General features: G+C 49.2%; 1 protein-coding gene across 18 annotated transcripts in view; it reads left to right on the plus strand.

Annotated features, from left to right (window-relative positions):
* Positions 1-23,955, plus strand: part of LOC113246261 (F-actin-monooxygenase MICAL2) — a 137,707-nt gene that overhangs the window by 38,263 nt on the left and 75,489 nt on the right. For all 18 annotated transcript variants that reach the window (XM_026486796.4, XM_048214022.2, XM_057317062.1 and 15 more), the window contains one exon: positions 8,508-8,848. In XM_026486796.4, coding sequence (XP_026342581.1) covers positions 8,585-8,848 — 264 coding nt within the window. In that variant the 5' untranslated portion in view covers positions 8,508-8,584. The remainder of the gene's footprint in view (positions 1-8,507; positions 8,849-23,955) is intronic.

Genomic DNA, 23,955 nt, shown 5'->3' on the forward strand with positions numbered 1-23,955 from the left:
GCTGTGTGATATATCGCACTTAATGTTTTTTGAAATGGGGAAGCTTCTTGAAAAGGATCCTTACCCAGTGTCGCTGAAATTGATGTTAGCCAATGAAAAATACGCCCAGCCCTGACTTTGAGAGACAGAAATCCCATCTAATGACACGGCCATTGTTTCCACTCATTCAAGCGTGATGGCGTGCCCAACAAATCTGAGCTGATCTGGACCTTTCGTCAGGGAGCTTTTAGGGAATCTGTAGGCTGCAGGGAAGAATGTTCCCTGCTTTCACAGAACTGCAGTCTGCTGGCAACACTGCCCGGAATGGTCAGAATGCAGGGGCATTCTCCCCGGGCAATGCATGGTGGGCTCAGGCAGCCAAGACTGGGGAGCCAGGTGTTGGAGGAAATTTCACAGGTGCCGAGTGTATGGGGGGCGGGTATCAGTGGTGGTTGCCTGGGGAAGACAGAACAAGAGAGAAAATTTCAACTCATCAGTACTGAGCTCTTCCATAGGCTTTCTGGAGTCAAACAAGATTTGGAAGGAAGGAGGAGAAAAGCCTAGATGACTTTATTTAAAAAAAAAAAAAAAAGGTTAAAAGTTATTTCACTGAGCAAGATTTTTTCATTAGCTGAATGATTTATTTTGCTTATTACACTTTAATTCAAAAGTATTTTAGAAAATTAACTTCAATGTTAAATAGGCCACAAATTCTGTACTCTGGCCTTGGACAGCTCCTACTATTAAGCGGCCATGATGGTTGTTTTTTAATGCATTTCATTTTTTTTTATTTCTGTGGGAAAATATACATAACATAAAACTTACCATTTTAACCATTGTTAATTGTCGAGCCCAGTGGTATTAAGTACACTCGTGATGTTGTCCAGCCATCACCACCGTCCACCTTCAGAACTTTTTCATCTTCTCAAATTCAAAGTCTGTACCCCTCAAACACTAACTCCCCATTCCTCTCTTCCCCCAGCCCCTGGCATCTACTTCTCCACTTTCTGTCTCTGAATCTGCTTATTCTCAGCACCCGCATTAAGTTCTGAGATAGGAAGCCCTCCTAGAAATCGAAATTGAGAGTTCACAGTGTTCCTGGGCACCCTGTGTGTGACTAAGACGATAAGGGGGACACACGCAGAATAGACTAAGTTTTTATTGCTAAGATGAGCCCAGTGTGTGTGTGTTGAGATACATGTAATTTTGTTACCTCCTGGCCCATAACCAGGTATGCAGCTTTCCTCCTTGTGGGTTCATGGGCAAGGCATCCTGCGAGCCCAGCAGGAGATGGGGGCAAAGGTGTGGCTTCTTGGAAAGAGGCCTGAGGTCCAGAGAACAGAGCTGGGGGGCGGGGGGAATGCAGCCTTGGGGCCTCGTCCCTCACCTGCTGGAATGCAAGTCCATTTATCGGGTCAGCGTGGTGCCCTGGCTCTCTCTTTTCTGGAGAAAAATCATGCTGCTGGTGTGGTGGAGGCCTTTGGGCGCTTGCTGGCCTGAGGAAGGTAAGATTCCCAAAGCCTACCTCCTGCTGTCAGGACCATGGGCTAGTCAGGGACCAGAGACTCCTGGACTTGGGATGTGTGTACAGGAGGGGCCTTGTACAAGTCATACACACTCCTGGTAGAACATTCGGGAAGTGTAGAAAATATAAAGCTAAAAGTAAAAGTCATCGGAAAGACCATCTCTCTCTCTCTCTCTCTCTCTCTCTCTCTCTCACACACACACACACACACACACACACACACACACACACTGTCACACTGTTCATGTTTGGTTTGTTTTTCCTATTCTGGAGATATTGCTTCATGGAGTCAGAATCCTATTGAACCTGAAATTGCATTCTGCTCTCCTCACTCTGCATTAGGGTGTAATAAGCATTTCCCCATGGATTAAATGTCTTTCTAAATATTATTTTTAAAGGACCGCCTAATACTTTATTATTTGGTTGCACCATAACTTATGAAACCGTGCCCTGTTGTTGACGCGTGTAGACTCTCGGAGCCTGAAAGATCTTCAGAGACTCCAGGACTGGACCATTTTTTGTACACGGTGGCTTCAGCAAAGGCAAGCCATACTAGTTCTGTCTATATGGTTCCCATCAGTTGGTGACTAAGTGTGGGTTTTGAAGTGAGCTGGAACGGGGCCCCTTTCACAGCATCCCTTGTTGCTGCCTGTGGGATACTGAGGTTACTCTGTAGTCTGTCTTTTCTTCTGCCAAACAAGGATGGGTCAATGAGATCAGGGATGTAAGTGTCTGGGACAGGTCTGGCACGCTGTCAGCAGCTGAGCCACGCTGCCTTTGGTGTCCTCATGAGGTGGCGTGAGGGGCGGGCCCAGACTCCTCACGCCTAGGCCGGGGTTCTGCCCACCTCAGAGTCTTTGCTTCTCCTGGGAAGTCCTTGAAGAGTGGCTTAGTGGTCTAAGCAGAGGTGTGGAGCACTGGCTAGAAATGCTTATTGAAGAATGTTTCAAGTAGGGATGTGTGTACGTACATACATAACGCACATGCATACACATACCTGTACATACATGCACACGTGCACGTGTGCGCTCACACACGTACACACAGACACACACAATAGGAAGCACATATGGCCAACTTACTCTTACATGATAGAAAAGCAAGATGGGCGAGTTCTGGAATGACTCCTTGCCCCTGCCCCCCAAGGTCCTTGTTGCAGAGCAGAAACAGAGGAAAGAAGAAGACCACCCCACCCCACAGACTTGTTGTGAGGGCTCCTTAGGATAATGCTGATGGAAGACCCTTGCCTGCTGCAGGCCTCTGGTCACATGGGCCTCTTCCTGGACCCGTGACTGGTCAGTTTAGAGGAATCTGGCTCATTGGAGCGGGGAGGGATCTGCTGCTGGGATTCCAGGAAGAGGTGGATGGAGGTGAGGAAGTAGGAGTGTGTGAGGTCACTTTAAGCCAGACCAATGGCACCAACTCGCTGTTGAAAGAGTAAGGGAAGGGCTGGGGCTGGAAGGGCAGGAGCCCCAGGACCTTCGGCTCTCAGTGGGGAAGCTAGATAGAAGGCAGGGCCTGAGCTCCCCACCAGGGCCAGTGTAGACGGAGGGCAATGTAGACGGAGGACAGTACCTAGGCCCTTGTGGCAGGCTAGGAACTTGTTTGGGCTTTCACAGTGTGTCTCCTGGATACATTTTCCTGGGCCTCTCCTCGCAGGGCTCCAGATGGCGTGTGTCAGAAAAGTGCACATGTGGGTTCGGCCTGCGTGGAAGGAAGGGCTTTGACTTCCTGTGGATGATCTCTGGGGTTAAAAATCAGGAACAGAAAGAAGCCTGTGGACAGACAGGGTTGATCTCCCTGGGGAGTGACTAAGACGAATTAATCTCGTTCAGAGGAGGCAGGGGTGGAGCATGCGTTCCCAGGAGGCAGTGTGCTCTCCATCTGGGGAGGTGAGCAAGGGGAGGCTGGGGACCACTGGCTGGAAGGAGGTGACAAGGGCAAGGGGGCCCTTGCAGTCCCTTCCTGACCCTGGGAGATGCCCCTCTTGGTTCACCTTGGTGGCTGTATGTCCTTGTAGATGGAAAGCCAGGCCTCCTTGGCCGGGTGAGAAAACGAGGCCTGCGGGCATCGCCGTGATCCTGGGCTCCACAGGGATGCAGTAGATGTGGGGGGCATTTCTCTGGCTGCCTCTTGCCTCAGCTCAGGTGTTGGGTCCAGGTTGCTGTGACCGAGGGTCTTCTGTGTGTGAGGCTCAGAGCTGGGGCGTCTAGTTCTTCTGATCACCCTGCGAGTGCTTGGGGGGTAAACAGCCTTGTTTCGTTGCTTAGGAAACTGGCCCTGCCTGGAGGCTTATTGGCGGGGTACCTGGGAGATGGTAGGTTTGAGTGGGGAGCTTGGCAGTGTCCGTGGCAAGGAGGTTTGGATTCTATTGTTTAGTTCTTATTGAATCTGCTTATTTAATTGAAGTGCAAGTTGACATGATGTATTGGTTTCTGGCGTACACCACGCTTGTGCAGTCGCCGTCTGTGGCCATGAAAGTTATTACAGCGTTACTGACTCTGTTCCCTGTGCCGTCGTTTCCATCCCTGTGACTGTCTTTAGAACTGGAAGTATATCCCTCCTAGTCCCCTTGTCCTGTGTCACCACCCCCCACCCCAAGGGGTTCATCTTTAGATTACGTTTACCTTGAGACATACCTTGCCTTTGAGCTTTGAGGGTGTGGTTGAGGGCTGAGCGTTTCTCCTGGGCCAAACCGCTGCTTTGTGAGAAGGTTCTGCCTGGTGTCCCTCCGGCCCTCAAGTTTTTACAGAACTCTGTCATTTATCCACCACCTGGTCACCCTGTGTGCTGCCACTTGGCAGGTGACGAGGCCAAGGAAGACAGAAGGCGGGGAGGGGCGGTTCCTAGATGTGAGCTCACTGGAAGCTCTTCGGCCGGGAGTTTCCTTCTGTCATTTGAGAGGTACTTAGGGGCTCTGTGTCAACCTCGAACTTGTCTCCCAGATGCCCTGGACCGAGCCCATTACTCATGTTGTTGCCAGCAACTGGAGGCCCTGAGTTTTTTTAATTTGTAGCAGCCAGGGGCAGGGCAAGGGGGTTGCTTTGTGACTCATAAAGTCACACAGGCAGAACCACAAATAAGGGACTCCAGTTGGCAAAACCAAATTGCTTCAAGGCTATTCTTGGAAACTAAAGCATCACGTCTTGTTTCTTCCCAGAAAACTCAGAAACCTTTCATATTTCTGGGTGGTTTTATTTATATTTCGTATCAAACTCTAAAAAGCAACAGCTGGGTGGTGGTTGACAAGGAAAATTTTAACAAGAGCTACTACCCAGGATCCTCTGATGTAACTTATCCTTGAGTTTCTTTTGGGGAAGGAGAAAGGGTATCCACCAGAAGAATTCCACTCCAGGCTCTGGAAGAAGGGGCTTGGCGCTCAGGACACTTTCAGTTCATGACTGAAACCTCCTTCCTCCCCACTTTATATTTGAGGGAACTGAAATCGCAGAGGTTAAGTGAGTTGTCCAAGGCTACACAACTAGGAAGTGGATTTGAACCCACATCTTCTGAGTTGAAAACCCATGGCTTCTAATTTTAAAGTATAAATAATTCCTTGACCTGGGCAGCTGGTCCCTTCCTTCTGGTTTGAGGACGTTTGGGCCATTTGAGGAATAGTAATTACTGTTGGTAATCATGTAGCTGCCTGTGCTAAACACGTCATGTCTGTGATGGAGTTTATTCCTTACAGCCCTAGGAAGCGCGTGCAATCACCTCATTTTACAGATGAGGAAACAGGCTGAGATACGTTAGGTCACATGCCTCGCTGGTACGTGAGACCAGATTCACACCCTTGTCTGGCCGACTCGAAACACTCTGAGGCTCTTCCGGAGGGAACCTACCCCTCATGGGTGTGACAGTCATGTTTAAGGTCTTTGACTTCAACTGGAAAGCTGATTTTACAGGTTGAGACCAGACCCTTCAGCCCGGGGAGGCAGGTCTGAGCCTGGTACGAGCTGCTGGGATACAGTCCAAGGCAGCGCTGTCTGCTGTCCTGCCATCTCTCTCCACCACCCCAGCCGCCCCCGTATCTCCCTCCAGATAAGCGCAAGCTCCTGGAGCCCTGGTGCCCAGCCAGCCCCCTCCACACCACCTTTGGCTCTCCACTGGAGCCCTCAGATTAAGTTGTTCATTTTCCTTTTGGGGGAGGAGGGGGCGGCAGCTGGAGTTGGAAGGAGACAGGTTCTTCCAGTTCGTAAATGATTCTCTGGGAGTCAGGTTTGGCTTGATACCTCCAAACAGTTCACCATTTTAGACAAGGAGGAGTTGGCGACTTAATGAATTGATTTACAGAAGTATTTTTCAAACCGGTACGTTCCCCAGATGCAGATGTGCCCCACGTGAGGGATGCAGCACACATTTCCACCTCTGCCAGGTGCCTCCCAGGGCCGGGCTCTGCCATCACACACCTGTCTCACCCTTCATAGCAACCCTGCAAGGTGGAGATTATTGCGTCTCTTACAAAAGAAGAAACTGAGGCCCAGAGCTTTTGCGGCTCCTGTGAGGCCATGAGGGCAGCCAGGGGACACACTGAGCTTTGGACTTGGGCTCCAACAGCCCTGAAGCCTGTGGCTTTCTCTGCACCACCTACCTGTCCCCAGAAAGGACTGCAGGATACCGGCTGAATTCGAGTAGTTTTGTATCTCTCAGTCAGCGGCCTTGTCCTTTGTTCAGTGCTGGGCACAGAGTGGTTCCAGAGATAGAGACTGAGGCTATTCCTTGGCTCTGAAAAGCAAACGAGCCTTGCTCCGTGTTTATGCTCTCTGGGTGGCAAGTCTTGTACCTGGGGGAGAGCTGAAACAGTAGGAGGCAGTGTTTATGTGAGTGATGCCAAAGTGAGCACTGCAGATGTTTAAGGAGCCGAGAGAGCATCTGGGAGGGGATCCATGTCTTATCAGCACCTGGCAAAGCACAGGCCCAGCTCTCCACGTGTGGTGACTTTGCTGAGGTGCAGGGAACAGAGCCACCAGGTCAGTGCTCCTGGAGGACAGAAGCCTGGCTCAAGACTGGAACTTGGCTAGGCCTGGAGCAGGGAATGTACCTTCAGCTGAGCACGGTGCCAGGCACGTTGGAGGCTCCCAGGGTGGAGAGGAGGAGGGGGAGGGGTCCCATGCTGTTGCCACTGCCCCCTTGGCCAGCAGCGTCTGGGTGTCTGCCCCCAGCTGGCTGCTCCCTGCAGGTGGTACCTGCCGGGCTGCCGTACAGCGTTCATGTGTGTGCTTCTCTCTCGCGGGGCTCTCCCGGTGGCTTTGTCCGTGGCCGCCTCCCTGTCCCGTGCATCCCCGCCACCTCCTCTGCCCAGAGACTCCTCTCGGCCGCTGCTCTGTCTCCTGCACCCTGCAGCCCACAGGAGAAGCCAGAGCCCCTCCATGATCTGCCCGGGATGCCCCCACCACCCCTTGTCATGAGGTTGGAACTTCAGACACCTTGAACTTGCTGTCATTCTGCAGCCATCCTGACTGTTTCCAGACTCACACCTGTGTGGTGTTTCTTTTGCCTGAGAACTTCTGTTCCCTGGTCTTCTAATGAAATTCACCTTGTTCCTAAAATTGTAGTGTTTGGGCATCCCCTGTCTGCCCTGTGGCTCCTCTGGATACCTCTAGGCTCTGTTGGACACTTCCTTATCTGGCTTCCACGCCCTGTGTTTGTCTTTTAAAAGCGCTTGCCTGTTGTCTTATAATCAACTCTTTATACACCTGTCGTCCTCACTAGGCCCCATCTCTGCATCTCTGGGACCTAGGGTGATGCGTGGCTCTTGCTTAGGCACCAGTAATTGTTGCTGAATGAATGAGTAAAGGATGAAGGAAGAAAATAAACACCATTCTCTGCTTTTAATATTATAAGGCCAGCCCACAGTCCAAATGCACCCACAATAGTGTTTCTGTCTGGAGAGTGGGAAGCCGCCCAGCCCAAGGGCCTTGTCTCTGTGTTTGCTGACCTCCTGCTGCCAGGCCGCTGTCTGGGGGAGCGTGGTATGCTGTATCGTCTTGTTTACAGACCCTCTCGAGCCCTCCTGACAGCTGGGCCAGCCCTAGATCCTCTACGCTTGTCTTCTTGTACTAGCTTTGGATTCTGGAAAAATAGCTATTGCTTTGGAAAATCGACCCTAACTTATTTTTGTTCCTTTGAAACTTGAATGACTTTCCTAAGAAATGCCTGAGGTTAGAGTGGTGCAGAGAGACAGGCCAAAACCCAGGCGAGCTATTTTCGTGATGTGAATGAATACCCATCGCATTTTTCCTTCCATCGGCCTGAGCACTTGTTCCAAATAGCTCACAGCTTGGGCTCACAAAGCACAGACTCCTTTTGTACGTCGGGAGGAGACCCACGTGTGTCTGTGTCTTTCTGTATGCCTGAGTGGATGCCGTGCTTGCTGCGGATACGAGGAGCAGAGAGAAGTTTTGAGAAGTTGCCGTTTCTCGTCTGTATAGGGCAAGGACCTGCCCTCTGGTAACTAATGGAGGAAGACTTTCAAGTTTGGTGTCTAGGGATAGGTGGGAAGGCCATGAAATCAAGGGAGGCACATACTTTGAATGTTTTGGTCCCTGCACTGTTCTGTGGTTAGATTACACTCATATTAGTCGACTAATTTACAGCACCATGAATTAAAGGTTTTCAGTGGTGCTCACAAAATCTAGTGTGTTTCTCTGCTTTGCCCCCCCCCCCCCCCCAGTTGTTATTTCTAGAACTGTCTGGCTCATAGCAAGATTGACCAGGTAATGCTGACATCAGCCAGGGCGTATCTTTGAGCAATCTCTAGTTCTTTACAGCCTGCGAGAGGAGTGGGGGTGTTGGGGGGGGGAGATTGCCAGCAAGACGGCATTGCCAGGTCAGAAGGGATGACTGTACATTTTCTATAGATGGTTTATGTTTAGCATTAAGTATTAATATTTAGTATGCTTAACATCCCAAAGGAATTTTATTTTTCCCTCTCAGCACCCATCCCCCCCCACCCTGCCCGCATTGCCACGGAGCTCACCTCTGCCTTCACGTACCTTTGCAGGCGTGACGCGTCTCCAGGTACTTCATGGTGTTCTCCTCTGGCCTCTCCATACCACCGCTCGACACAGCTCCTGAAACATGGGGGAAAACGAAGATGAGAAGCAGAGCCAGGCCGGGCAGGTTTTTGAGAACTTTGTCCAGGCTTCCACGTGCAAAGGCACCCTCCAGGCCTTCAACATCCTCACACGACACCTGGACCTAGACCCTCTGGACCACAGGAACTTTTATTCTAAGCTCAAGTCCAAGGTGACCACCTGGAAGGCCAAAGCCCTGTGGTACAAACTGGACAAGCGTGGATCCCACAAGGAGTATAAGCGAGGGAAGTCTTGTATGAACACCAAGGTAAGGGAAAACCCTGTGATTTCTTATGTGGGGCATGCGGGTTGGCTTGCCGGGAGGTTAGGAAGCTGTGGCCATTCTGCCATTCTAAGGTTCTCAATAGGCGTGGGCGTGTGTTAGCAATTTGCTCGGTCGAAGATTTCCTTTGTCTGTACGTGCACAGCTTACCCTGGGGGGGGAGCTTCTGTCTGATCCCGATGGCCTCGGCTTCACTTCTTGTGTCCTCTCAAAGGCAGAGAGACAGAGGCGTGCTTGGCATTATCCTCCTTCTACGATTACCACGACCACTACTACTTCTAGTAGCTACGATTTATTGAGCAACTTCCGTGCGCACTTTATAAACATGGTCTCGGCGAACACTTCCATGGTCCTTGAGGCCATTTTAGAGCTATGGAAACTGAGAAGTCAATTATCTTGCCCAAGATCACACAATAAGGAGGCAACCTTGATCTTTCTGTTTCTAGAGGTTACGGCCTGAATTCTGTTTCCCTGGGAGCCAACATTGTAGAAAGATCCCTTGACTTTAATTGGCTAAGAAATAGGTCTTTGGGGGCGCCTGGGTGGCTCAGTCATTAAGCATCTGTCTTCAGCTCAGGGCGTGATCCCAGGGTCCTGGGATCGAGCCCCGCATTGGGCTCCCTGCTCTGCCGGGAGCTGGCTTCTTCCTCTCCCACTCCCCCTGCTTGTGTTCCCTCTCTCGCTGGCTGTCTCTCTGTCAAATAAATAAAATCTTAAAAAAAAAAAAAAAAGAAAGAAATAGGTCTTTGGTCCTTACTGCCTTTTCCCCCCTCTGTCTTTCCCTTCTTCCCCCCAGCCTCTTCCCCAGGATGCCTTTCTGGGCTCACGGTCTCACTGGCACTTAACCGTCCACAAGCTGATTACTTCCCCCACTGTTTGGCCATAGGCAACATTGGTGAACATGGCCTAAGCACGCCACACATCATATCACTTCTCTCACTGCGATGCCTATTGCCTAAGGGGCTGTCAGCCCCGGGCAGTGGTCCAGACTGTATGTTTAGGTTAGAAGTGAGCGTGCTGTATTTAGACCTCACAGGAGGTAAGTCAGCCAGAGCCCTTGGAATTTTAGTTGGTGCCAATCCCAGACAAGAGGATTGAACTCTCCATGGCGATCAGGACTGTTGTGTTTTTGTTTTGGTGATGAGGAGCTGGTGAGTATACCGTGGGATACGGCCGCTTTCCCTTGCCCCCAAGGGGACAGCCGCCAAAGCTGCTCCAAGCCTGGGGCGCACTGACTTTACGGGGCAAAGGAAGAGCGTTTCACCGGCCAGAACTTCAGCCCGGAGCTCTAGCCATCTAGGTAGTGCCCATAAGCTGCCAAGCTTTAGCCCTTTACACTTAAGCGGAGACAGAGGGTTGAAGAAAAAGGAGAGAAAGGGGTGCGGCTGGTCCCCGAGGCACCACCCCCACCTATCTGCTGTAACTTCATGGCTCCTTGTTCACTGGGAAGCTCTTCAGACTTGGAGAGGGAGGCACTGTTTGTTTTCAAAGCATCACCCTTTTCAGTAACAGCATGTGGCGGCTTTCTTTTGAAAAGGTCCCGTAGAAGTCAGGTGGCCAGCCTGCAAGATGTTTTCTCAGGAAGGTTTTCAGAGACCTTATTCTGTGAGGAAATGCCAGGGCCTCATGCGCCCAACAGTTTCTGGCTGTTGAGAGGACTCTCTTGGTGATCTGAAGGAGGGAGTGAGCCGGCAGGGGGATGGGATGGAGGCCTGACCACCAGGAAGATGTGCTCTTTTTCGAAAGTCACCAGTTGGTTGGTTGCCTCGCCTGTCTGGTCAGCCCTTACTTTACAAGCTTTGATGGTTGAAATAGAAGAGTCCTTGTGGACTCCTGTGCTTGGCAGGTCACCACTGGTGCCTGAGATACAAAGGGATAACACTAATATCTGTAGTTAACGATGCTGAGTTGAGAGTGCATCTTGCTCAGGAATTTTATGCCTCGTAGGAGGAGGAACAAAGAGTTTTCACATGTGCGGTAGCCCATCTCCTAAAATCTAGCTAGATCCTGAAGCGTGGAACACATTTGGAAATGTCCTCTAAGTATGGCTCGGACTGTGTGAGGTCACGTGAGCCGCACACTTCAGAAACCCAGCTCAAAGCTAAACAAAAAAGGGAACCATTAACTGGTATAAACAGGAAGGTCCAGACAGTCTTTCCCAGCCTCTCTCCTTCCATCTGTGTCTTGGACGTTTTGCTCTAGGTTGGCTCCATTCTTCCGTCCTGCAAACAGATTTTCTCCATGTTGGTGGCCTCTAGCTCGCATCTTTATAGCTCTGTGACCCAAAGGCTAGACTCTCTCCTCCTGCTCAATATTGAATAAAATCTCAGGGAAGGATTCTAATTGGCCTGTCTGTGGACCAATTATTGTGCCCAAACCAGGAGCACTGGCTACTGTCTTTGGTAGCCCTTTCAAGCGTCACATGATTGACGTCAGGGAGGACAGGCTCCCAAGGTCATGGAGGTGTGAGATGGATAAATAGCAGGGGCTGTTTATGTGCGTTTCTGTGTGTAGAGTCTCTCTCCATATTGGATTCATGTGGATGGTTAATACCCAGCTCGAAGAGCCTAGAGCGTGTAGTCCTTGTGAGTCAAACAAAACACAGAACATGGGTCCTCCCTCTCTCTAACGTGAACAGACCTTGTCTCACTCACTCACCTGGTACAGGTGTCCTCGGGTGGAGTAGTTCATGCTGAGCATAAGCCAGACAAGAAGTGCTGGGTATCAGCATGCATGCGGATGAGCACTGATGCTACGACATATAGCACAGGTGTGTCAGGCATGAGGCGCGTAGCCAAGCTCCCGGCTGGCCACAGTTAGAGTAGAAATAAATGCAGTTCAGCCAGAACCCTCACCTTTCCATTGTTGTGGACATCTCAGCACCATCGGGAGTGGGTCTGGGCTTTAACATTTCACAAGCATTTCACAAGCTACCATGTGCTAAGCACTGTGCTGCTGTCTTCATGCCGGCAGTGTGCGTGTGTGTGTGTGCGCACGCACGTGTGAGTGTATATGTGTATATGTATGTATGCATGTATGTTGTCAGTGGTGGTTGGGGGAGAGGGACCAGCATCTATTTGGAGAAGAGAGCCTCTGGTGGGGGTGCCAGGGAACAGGGAGAAGGACCTACAGTGTCTTTAGAGCAGTGGCTTAGGTGTCAGTTGCACAATCTAACTTGGGATCACTGGTCATTATTGGTTAGTTATGAGGGTTTTGTCAGGCACCTAACGACTCTGTCCTTGGGTGTGATCTGTTTTGATAAGGATACAGTGAACCAAGGATCAAGCCAAATTAACTCTTTAAGGACTAATACTGGCTCCGCATCAGGGTAGTACCCTGATCAAATGTCACATCCAGTCGCGTAACGTTCCTGGGGGAAAACAGCCCAGAAGGAAAACGAAACAAAGCAAAACGATACAATGTTTGATATGGGAATTGCCATCATCAGGAAATCATGAAGCCTTGTCTTTTATATGTACCTAATGTCAGAAGGAACTTGAGAGGATGTTGTGTACCATCTCTCCATTTGACCCGTGACATCGAGAGACCCAGGAACCTGAAGTTATTGATCTGAAGCTATAGGGTGGCTTTGTCAGGATTTGGACTCTACTGATGGGTTTCCTCCAATATTCTTTTGTTCATTCACTCAGCAGGTGTTTCTAGTGCTCCATGCCTTACTAGGCACCTGATGGGGGAGGAGGCTTGAAAGAAGAAGTGGCTCTGAGCAGTTCGGGAGACACATTATTTCTGTATTTATTGACTTATTTAGCCATTCATGAGGTGAATAATTATTGAGCAGCTGCTACGTGCCAGGCACTTGTCTAGGTACCAGCCAGCCATGAACTAGCTCTGTGGCCTGGGGCAGGCTACTCAGATCGCTGATCCTCAGTAGTGCTGCCTGTAAAATGAAGGTGGCAGTGGTCCCTCTCTCACGGAGTTGCTGTGAGCACTGAGGCAATCTGTGTGAAGTATTGAGAACATCATAAGTGATCAGCAAATGCTTAGCCGATATTTTCGTTAATATCCTAAGTGTATGAGACAGGTGCATCCACTGTCCTGCAGAAGTAGAGAAGAGCAATGACAGCGGGACTGGGGTAGTCTGGGAATGCTTCCCGGAAGAGAAGGTATGATTTGGAGCTTGACATATGAGAAGTTTGCCTTGCTTAGCTGAAGGCAAAGAGCTGTATTCCAGGGAGAGTGTGTTGCTGTGTAAAAAGAAAGAAGGTGTGGGTGGGGAGAGAGGGTGAGAGCCAGGGAGAGCAGAACAGATGGATGCAGGAGGAGACCCAGAAAGAACGGCCTCCCGGGGACAGGCTGTGAAGAGAGGGTCTTGTAGGCAAACAGAGGACCGGGGACCATTGAGGATGAGCCTGGACTCCTGTTCCAGGGTTCTTTCTACTACCCTCTGTGGGGTCGCTCGGTGACCGCAGATAACCAGTGCAGACCAGAAGGCATTTGTACATCATAAAAACAAGAGTGCAGGAAATGACTCATGAACTCTTGTCACCAGCAGGAATGAGGCCAACCTATAAAATGAAAACGGGTGGGTTCTCTGGTGAGTAGGAAATGTCTGGATTTTGTGAACATCCAGCAGGGTCACCGCGGTACCTCTTGTTCCTGACTGTTACCCTTGCCCACCTCTGCCTCTGCAGGGGCCCCCCCGGTGGTGGGTAGCCCAGGCTTGGGTGATGCAAGGGTTTCCCGAGCCTCCTAAGCCAGCACGGCAGGAGGTAGGGAGATAGGGTGGGAGGGGCAGAGCTGGCAGGGAAGGCTGCTATCTCCTAGCCTAGATAAGCCTATCTGACATTCCGGACCTCTGAAATCACCCACCGCTGCCCTCAAAGCGGGGCTCTGCCGTGCTGGCGGGGGCTCGTCAGGTTCCACTCTGCCTAATATGGACAGCTGCAGGCAGAGACGATAGGGCAGAGGATGATCTCTGGGGTACCCGTTCCTGCAGGTGACCTCTGGCTTTGCCTGCTTACCTGTAACGGCCACCCGGTGCTGCTGTGTTCCACGGGTTTTCCAGCCTAGATTATGAAGGGTTTGTGTTCATTGCTACCCTTGTCACCACTGACTCACATGGAGTTGGCGGGCTCAGCGTGAGTGTGTGCGCTGGACATGAGATATGAGCTTGAGTGAATCCAGTCCCCCAGATATTACCCTGAGATAAAAAGCTCTCTTTTTTGGCTGTCTTCATAGGAAGTGGTTAATTTGGGTTCCCTCTGGTTCATTTTATAAATACAGTTATCAATAAAGACTTCTTTGTCTTTTTAAGAAAAAAAACTAGTTTCCTTTAAAAAAAGAAATGTATGCTTATGATTAAAGAAAAAAAAATTCAAGCAGGACGAGAACAGGTAGTGTGGTAAGTGTATCTTTTTCCCAGGTGCCCAGGTGCCAGCTCAGGAGGCAATCACCGGACCATTTTCTACCTGCTTTTCCTGAAAGTCTCTGCACGTGTGTGCGTGTGGGCGTGTGTGCGTGTGGGTGTGTGTGTGTGTGTGTGTGTGCGCGCGCGCGCGGGCCCTGATGTGGGCATCCCCCCGGCTACTTACTTTTTTACTGGAAAATGGTTTGTTTACATATTGGCACCTTGCTTTTTTCACTCAAATATATCTTGGAGATTGTTTTATATTAGTATGTGGGGCTCTAATCCTTTTATTATTTTCATGGCTTCCATTTCACAATTAATTCACCTGCTTCCTCATTCCGAGTCTCTTGCCATTTTAACTAGTGCTACAGTAACTTTTCTCCCACATACTCCGTATCATGAAAACAGATCTGTGAGATAGTCGTGAGGATTCCGAGCCAAAGGGTAATGTGCATCACATTGAAAATACCTTAGGCACTGTGGCGTTCTCCCTGGAGGTTCTTCCAGCGGCCAGTCCCCACCGACAGTGCAGGAGAAGAGTCCTTCTCCGAAAGGGGAGCTACCACAGCAGGATATTGCCTGCTGGGATCTCCTTAGCCTTACTGAATGGGCGTTGGGATGGACACCCCTGAATCCTTGAGTCTGGGCTGGGGGGCTTGAGCAGGGCCACTGAGTGAAGAGCAGTCCAGTAATAGTAAAGCAGGGACGGCTGCCACCACTGTAACAATCACAGCCGCAACCACAGCTTCATTACTGTTACTAACACCCGACGTCTGCATAGCACTTTAAGTTGAAAAATAGTTGCATATACATGGTTTTGTTCAGAGGTTTGCTTTATGAGTGACTATGAATGCTCTTTAAAAGGGGAACAAATACAAGTGTATACTTTCCTCTTCAAATTTTGTCAAATAATGGGAGCTCTTAGAGCCAGCCCACGGAGGATGTATACTGCTTGTGCTGAACAGGGGCCCCTTCCTGGCTTAGCTAGCTTGCTCTCTGTGTGATTCAGTTTAAGCAAGCATCACCTCCTTCAGGGGGCCTTCCTTGAGCTCTTCTCCACTTCCTCTTCTCTTATTCCATCCTCAGCCTGGGTTTGGTGAGCACCGGGAGCTCCAGGCTCTGGTCCTACGAGATCTTGTTGATCAGCATCCCTCCTTGATTGCTTTTTATGTCTCTTTCTCACTGTGGGCTCTGTGATGATGGGGACATGCCTGGCTCATCCCCAGGTCTCAAGCACCCAGCTTATTTTTAAACCAGATATCAGTAGAGAGATAGTGGCCTGAGGGTTAGTGGCTATATTCTCTGATTCTCTAGGCCAGTGCTGTCTAGTAGAAATACAATACAAGTGACATATGTAATTTAAAATTTTCTCATAGCAACATTTAAAAAGGACTAAAAATGGTGAAATTGATTGTAATAATATATTTACTCTGATATATCCACAATACTGTTTTAACCGGTAGTCAAGATTAAAAAATATTGATATATCTCATATTCATTTTTTTATTAAGTCCTAAAATCATGTATGTATTTTACAGCTCATCTCAATTCAGACTAGTCACATTTCAAATGCTCAATAGCCACATGTGACTAGTGGCTGTTAAACTGTATATTGCAACCCTAGGCATTCCATCACACTTGTCACCTTGTAGTAGCAAGATGGCTGCTGCAGCTCCAGCCATCACATCTGCTTCCAAGACCAGAAGAAGGTAGAAGGTGCTGCTTTAGCTACAAACATTGCCTTATCATGTGGGCAAAAGTGTTCCCAGAAATCCCATTAAAACCCCATGAGGGCAGGAGTTGTTGTCTATACTTGGCTGATTTCCCAGGACCTAGATTAATGCCTGACAAATGGTAGGTATTTGTCACAGGTTAGATCTTCAAAAACAGATGCTTAGAAGGCGTTCAGAATATAAGGTGTTCATTAGCAATCAATGCCTGTGAAAAGAATGGGAGAGGAAGCAGGATTGGACAGAAGACTGAGCCCAAGAGAACCAAATGCCTGCAGGTTCAAGCCATTGGTCATTTCCTACTTGGCCTTTCAGCAAATGAGTTTTGCAAAAGACAAAGGGTGGGAAGCCACAGTTCTCTATATAACAAGTTCCACAGGTAGGAATACAAGCAGTATACTATGTAACTTAGTTCTAAGAGTGTATACTTAGGGATGGTAAGTTGTAAATATAACAGTATATACATACATTCTTCCATGCATTCTTTTATATTACATAAAAGCTCTTCACCTTAAACTTCACTGTAGCTTCTTGGGAAGAAAACCCAAATATGTTCTAACTTCCGAGCCTGCTCTGAGCCTTCCGCTGTATGTACCATGTTTTATTGCCACCTGGCATACTCCCCACCCCCTCTTATGTGTCATAGTCTTAAGAGATATAAATACAGGGTAGCAAGCTGTCACCAGACGCTTGTCCACGGAGTTCAGCAGTGGGAAGGTTTGTATTCTCGCATCCTTTCTCTGGGAGACAGCTGTCTAAATCTGGGGAAATTCCTTTATGTCCGAATCCAGGGAAGCTAGCATGGCGATGCTTACTCCACAGCTCTTTGATGTTCTCTCTAGCTTTAAGAAAGTGATCTCTTCCATTTACTTCTTTTCCCCATTCTTTATGCTTTTTTTTTAAACTGTGGATATATATGAAATTTACTATTTTAATTTTAATTGCCATTTTATGTGTACAGTTCAGTGACATTAATTATATTTACCACGTTACAGAACAATCACTGTTTCTGTTTCCAAAATTCATCACCCCAGACAGAAACCCCGTACCCACCAAGCAAGAAGTCCCCTTCCCCCTACTCCTCTGCCCCTGGTAACCTCTGATCTACTTTCTGTCTCTATAAAACTTCTATTCTAGGCATATCAGGTAAGTAGAATCATGTAATATTTGCTGTTTTGCGTCTGGTCCTTGTCTCACTTAGCACAGTGTTTCAAGGTTCGCCTGTGTGGTAGCAGGTATGAGAATCTGCTCCTCTCTATTTTTTTTCAGCTTTAATAATATATTTTATTTAACCCAGTGTATCAAAAATATGATCATTTCAACATGTAATTACAATAAAAGTTAGGATAAAATATTTTTTTAAAAGATTTTATTTATTTGACAGAGATAGAGACAGCCAGCGAGAGAGGGAACACAAGCAGGGGGAGTGGGAGAGGAAGAAGCAGGCTCACAGCGGAGGAGCCTGATGTGGGGCTGGATCCCACAACGCCGGGATCACGCCCTGAGCCGAAGGCAGACGCTTAACGACTGAGCCACGCACGCACCCCTAGTTTACTTTTTTTAACTAAGCTTTCAAAATATATATTTACTCTTAACAGCACATCTCAATTTGAAGGCTAAATTTTAAACAGAAATTTTAAACAGAAATACTTAATCTGTATTCCGATTCCGTAAAATTTATAGTTGAGAAAGTAGACTCACACACGTGCAGGTTACCCAACCACACTCAAAAGTTTTCCAATAGCTGACTCGAGTAGGAGGTGCGGTTTTTTTTTTATTACGGTAAAATGTATATAACATTTACCCTTCAACCATTTTAAGTGTACAGTTCAGTGGCATGAAGTGCATTTACATTGTTCTGCAGCCGTCACGCCATCCAGCTCCCAACGCCCCCCTTTATCATCCAAACTGAAGCATCCCAGACTATACTCAGTAACCAGTACTTCCCCAGTCTCCCCTCTCTCAGCCCCGGCCGTCACCACTCAGCCTTCTGCCTTTATGACTCCGACTACTCCAGGTGCCTTACGGAAGTGGAACCCTGCAATACTTGCCTTCCGTGACTGGCTGATTTCACTTTGCATTACGTCCTCAAGGTTCATCTGTGTTGTAACATGGGTCAGAATTCCCTTCCTCCTGGAGGCCGAAGAGTTCCACATTGTACGTGTGTAGACCCCATTTTGTTTGTCCGTTCATCCCTCGATGAGCACTTGGTTTGTTTCCACCTGCTGGCTGTTGTGAATGCTGGCGCAGTGAGCCCGTCGAGCTCCTGTTTTCTGTGGTCGGGGCGATCTACCGAGGAGTAGAATCGTTGAGTCCTGTAGTAATGCTGCGTTCCACTTTTGAGTAACAACCAGACTCTTTCCACCTACTCGTATTTTTTTTAATCGCCACCCCTGAGTTAAATTTCCCACAATTATTAATCCATGAAAGAAGTAATTTTGAGTGTCTACTGCAGGCCAGGTACCAGGGAGACCGCAGCAACGAGAACAGCCGAAGTGCCTGCCCTCTTGTAGTTTGTGTTCTTCCCAGAGGCAGAGTAAGAGTGTGTGCGTGTGTGTGAGTGGTGAGTGCTAGGGAGAAAGTCGAGGAGAAAGCAAGGAGAAGTAGCTGTGGCTGTCCTGAGCAGAGGTGGGTTGCCGTTTTACAGAAGGATATGCTAGGAAGGCTTCTCCATGACAGTAATATTTGAGCAGAGAACTAAAGAGAGCGAGAACATGAGCATGTAGGCTCTTGGAGGGAAGAGAATTCCAGACAAAGGGAACAGCAGCAGGCCTAGACGTGCTGACAAGCGAAGGTGCTCAGTGTGTTCTGGGAACAGCAAGAAGAATGTAGAGGTTGGACGGCACCAGGGTGGGTCCAGGACGGGGGCCTGGATGTGTGGACCGTGAAGCCTGTGGGAGGACTTGGCCTTTTACTCTGAATGAGACACAAAGCCATGGAAGGCATTTGCATGGAGAGTCGCATGAGCCTTGGTCATGGAAGGGATGTGGAGTCTGAGTGATACTAGAAGGGGAGGTACACCGGTCTCCCAGCTGTGAGTAACAGCTGTCTCAGGCGTAAGGAATTCACCGCATCCCGTGCGCGTCATGTCTTCGAGGCGCTGCGTGTGCTTTCACCACAAGCAGCAGATGAGGGAAAGGCTACAGCCAGCCTTGCTGCCCAGATTCGGGCAGACTTGGTCATTCTGGTTTAAAGTCTTCTCAGAAGGAAAGAATCCTCCTGGGTGCCCACAGAACTTAACACTACCTAAGAAGTATGTCCGTCAGTTTACTCTACTCCCTCACTGAGTAACTGCTAAGTGCTGGCTCTCTGTGCTGGACACGGGAGAGGAGGATGAAGACAGGGAAGACCCCGCACTCACAGGCCTTTCTGTCCACTTAGGAGAGAAGAGAAACACACAGAGATCATTTTATCATGTCATCCCCAGAAGGTCCTTATGTCATGGGTGTTGTGCTAGAACTGGGAGAGAGGAGCTGATTCTAGAGAGGTGGCAGGGAGGTGGCATTTAAAGCTGCGATCCCTAGGTGAGAAGCAGGCAGCCAGGCAAAGAGTTGGTTGTTCAGAGAGGACAGCAAGTGCAAAGGGCCTGAGGTGGGAAAGCTCTTGGCCAGTTGGAAGAAGCAGCCAAGACAGGGCTGGGGTGAGCAAAGGGGATAGTGGAACAAGGGGAGGCAGGGGGTGAGGGCCAGGAGGCAGATCATTGAAGGGCCTTCCATGTAGCTGTTGTAACAGTGTTTGCCTTTATTCGGAGAACTCTCTTTGCTTACTAAGTATCGTGATGTTGCCTCTGTTTCTTCATCTGCGAAGTGGGAATACTAAGAGCTATCACCTCACAGGGCTGAGGTGAAGGTTATATGCGAAATACACCTAAAGCACTTAAAGTACCTGGTAGCGGTTAGTTTCCTCCCTTTTGAAACTGTCGTTGCATTTGTGACACAACTTTCTTGATTCATTTTTGAAAGTCATCTTCATGCTCTTTCTCCTTTTCCATAGGACATACGAGGAGTCCTCCAGGGGCTTGTATCTGACTCCTTTGGCTTCTACTGGGGGTGCTTTCTCAGGGGGGACCTTCCCTACACTCAGCTGTCACTCCCCATGATATGATGAGAGATGACTCTCCACAGTCGCTACCTTTTTGAGCCCCGTGACCCCACTTGTGTACCTGTGGTTTCTTTAGGATGCCCCTTGGGCACCTTTAAACCACATTCACCAACTTCTTTTGGATACCTGCTTCTCCTCCCCTGTTTCTTCACTTCCCCTTCCTTGGCCATTCATTCATGCCCATCCCTTGTCCTGCATTCCCATCTCCCCCACTTTGGTGGCAGCAGTGACCTTCTACCTAGGTGGTCACAATCGCCAGTCTCTCGACTCCCTCTTGCCTTTCTCCCTCTCCAGCCCAGCTACACACCCCAGTGGGGCCATCTTTCCGAAGCACAGATCTGACTGCGGCTCTTTGCTCAAATCTGTGGCTCCCTGGCGCCTGTCGTACGGTCCCGCCCCCAGCTTGGCCTGGTGCCCTGACTGATCCGCCCACCCCTACCTCACCAGCCTGGTGTTCCAGAACTCCCTTCCCACGTACCCCATCCTAGCCGCACAGTGCTCCTTGCTCCCCACCCCTTCCCCATCCTGCTCTAGCCAGCATTCCCACATGTCCGATGCCCACCCCCCTGGACCCTGTCCTCAGAGGCCCTCCGCCTTTGCGGTTCCAGCAGCTGCCACCCACCCCCTCCCCCTCAGCCGCCCATTCCCAGGGCCACGCCTAGCAGTTTGCCACCACCCAGAACTGCTCCACCTCAACTCACCTAAAAGGCTCCTCTCCAACCCCACTCAGAGCTGCTGCTCCTCTCGCCAGGCCGCCCTCTCCGCACCTGCCCCTGGTTCCCATCCTTGGCCGGCTCGTCCCTTGCCTGCCCACCATCAGCCTTGCCTCTCCCTGCCTTCCTCTGCTTGCCCATCCTGGGGCAGTGTCTCGCTGCCCTGACAGTGGGCTGACCCCACCCTGGGAGAGCCGCCTTGAACTTGCCCTGGGGGGGAAGGTAGCAGAGTGGACGGTCTGGGGACAGACATAGGATAACTCCGTGCTGAGCGGCCTGGTACTGCCTTTGTTGAAACAAAGCCTAGCCTGTTGTCTAACTCCCTCCCTTCCTTCATCTCCCTCCATCCGATGCTGCCCCCTCCCTTTAAGCAGCTGCCCCTTCTCATGAAACTGATGTCATCAGATCTGTTTCTTTCTCTCTTCTCAACCAAATTCTTGGGGAAGATGATCTCTGTACTCCTTGCTCCCGTGGCTTCACCTCCCTCCCGTTCCAGCTTCCTTCCCACCATGCTAATAAAGATGATCATTTTCAGGGTCCCTGGGGGCCTCGGAGTTAGCCAGACCATGACAGCTGTTGTATCCTTGCCTACTCCGTGACTTTCAGACATGGGACGTGGCGGGTCATCATCTCCTTGAAACTCTCCTCCCTAGAGAGGCGCCTAGGTGAAGTCCACGAGCCCTGGTCACTGGGGGAGGGGAGAATGCAGATTATGCTCCCTTGCAAGGAATTGTAAACCTGACTGTCACCAGGTCCAAATTCTCCCAGTGTTTTCGTGCCTTCCTGGCAGGAAGAGTTGTCATAAAGAGCCCATCGTTGGCCTTTCTGCTGCTGCTGCTGCTGAGGTCAGCGACAGGTGTGGGCAGCGTGGATTTATGGTCCCTGCTAGTGCTGCAGGAGTCTCTTGTATTTCCCCCCTCTCCACCCAGCTCAGACTTACCGGGCGCTCCAGATCCTCCAGAACGACTTACCCTTTATTAGAGTTTAGTGATGCGTCACAATGGGATTAAGTGTTTCTGCTCAAGAAGCACTTCTGCACCTAGCATCTGACTTGATTCTCCTACTAACTCTGTGAGGTAATAAGGGCTGGTGTTGTCATTCCAACCTTATAGATGGGGAAACTGAGACTGAACCGAATTAAAGGGCTTGCCTAGAATTTCATGGGATAAATGGAAGAATGAAAGAATGTTCAGAACTAGGGGTTGCAGACTACAGTGCCCAGTGAACTGACCTTTGTGTGAGGACCTCACTGTAGGCACTGACAGTGTCAGAAATACGAAATCCATTGTACCTCCAACCACACTATTTCTTCACTTAGTATTGAACGTCAAAGTTAGGGCGGGGGTGGGGGGTGGTTCTCAGACATCATTCCTACCTTTATTTTCAAAAGAAATCCTGTCTGGGGGCGCCTGGGTGTCTCAGTCGATTGAACATCAGGCTCTTGATTTCTGGCTCAGGTCACTATCTCGGGGACATGGGATCGAGCCCCGCATGGGGCTCTATGGTCAGTGTGGAGTCTGCTTAAGATTCTCTCTCCCCCTCTGCCCTTCCCCTGCTGGCACTCCCAGTCAGTCAATCAGTCAGTCAATATCTTAAAAAAAAGAAATCCTTTCAAAAATATTTACGGTGGATACCATGAATTTGTACTTCCTAGTCATAGTTTTAGAATTTCACATTTGAGTGTTTGCTTATTAGATACTCTCAGTTCACGTTCTGGCACCATGAAGCTCTTTTGACGGATGTAGTAGTTTGAAATTTGGGGTTAAAGATGGAATTTGGGGGCGCCTGGGTGGCTCAGCCATTAAGCGTCTGCCTTCGGCTCAGGTCATGATCCCAGGGTCCTGGGATCGAGCCCCGCATCGGGCTCCCTGCTCGGCAGGAAGCCTGCTTCTTCCTCTCCCACTCCCCCTGCTGTGTTCCCTCTCTCGCTGTCTGTGTCTCTCTCTCTGTCAAATAAATAAATAAAATCTTGAAAAAAAAAAGATGGCACTTGCAGCCTTATATCAGCTTTAGCATCTAATTTATTTTGTTTTATTTGCACAAATTTAAAAATACGGCGTTGTAAGTAAAAGGGTTTTCAACAGCTTGCTTTGCAGTCTCTCTGATGACATTGATCCAGTAACTCAAACGTGCAGTAGGTGGATCTAACTTGTTTTAAGGTTCAACTTCGATATTCAAATTTTTTGATCCGTAAAATGAAGGTAATATTACCCCCTTCAAGGAGTTGTTGTAAGTAGGAAATGTAGCCGCTTAGATGAAAGCCCGCAATTTTGTGAGCATTCAGTAAATGCAGACTTATTATTTTGCCCTACAGGTTTGAGGCAAAGGTTTACAGGTGTCCCCCATGCTGGGGATTCCTCACAGTACTGCTCTGCTCTGTGGTGGTTTGGGTTTGGGTTTGGGCCTTTAAAAAATTTTTTTTCCTCGGAGCAGTTTTAGGTTCACAGCAAAATTAAAGGGACTGTACAGAGATTTCCCACATACCCCCTGCCTCACCCATGCACAGCCTCCCCATTATCCTCACCCCCCACGAGAGTGGTAGATTTATCACAACTGCTGAGCCCACACTGACGCATCCTCATCACCCAAAGTCCACATTTATCTTCGGGTTCATTCTTGGTGGTGTTCATTCTATGGGTTTAAACGGAGATGTCATGTATCCGTCATTATGATATCATGCAGAATATTTTCACGTCCTAAAAGTCCTCTGTGCTCTGCCTGTTCGTCCCTCTTCCCACCTTCCCTGCCACTGGCAACCATGGTCTTTTTTATTGTCCTCACAGTTTTTTGACATTCTTTTCTAAAATGTCACGTAGTTGGAACATACAGTATGTAGCCTTTTCTGATCAGCTGCTTTCACCCAGGGATATGCATTTAAGTTTCCTCCTGGCCTTTCCTGGCTTCATAGCTCATTTCTTTCTGGGGCTGAATGCTATTCCATCGTCTGAATGTAGCACAATTTATCTACTCACCTACTGAATGGACATTTTGGTTGCTTCCAAGTTTTAGCAATGATGAATAACGCTGCTGTAAACATCCTTGTGTGGGTCTTTGTATGGACATAAGTTTTCAGCTTCCTTGGGCAAACACCAAGGAGCCCGACTGCTCCTTGGTCATATGGTCAGAGTATGTTTAGTTTTGTAAGAGACTGTCTGACTGTCTTCTGAAGTGGCTGCACCC

This window comes from Ursus arctos, unplaced genomic scaffold, assembly GCF_023065955.2.
Source record: "Ursus arctos isolate Adak ecotype North America unplaced genomic scaffold, UrsArc2.0 scaffold_23, whole genome shotgun sequence".
NCBI classification, from domain to species: Eukaryota; Metazoa; Chordata; class Mammalia; order Carnivora; family Ursidae; genus Ursus; species Ursus arctos.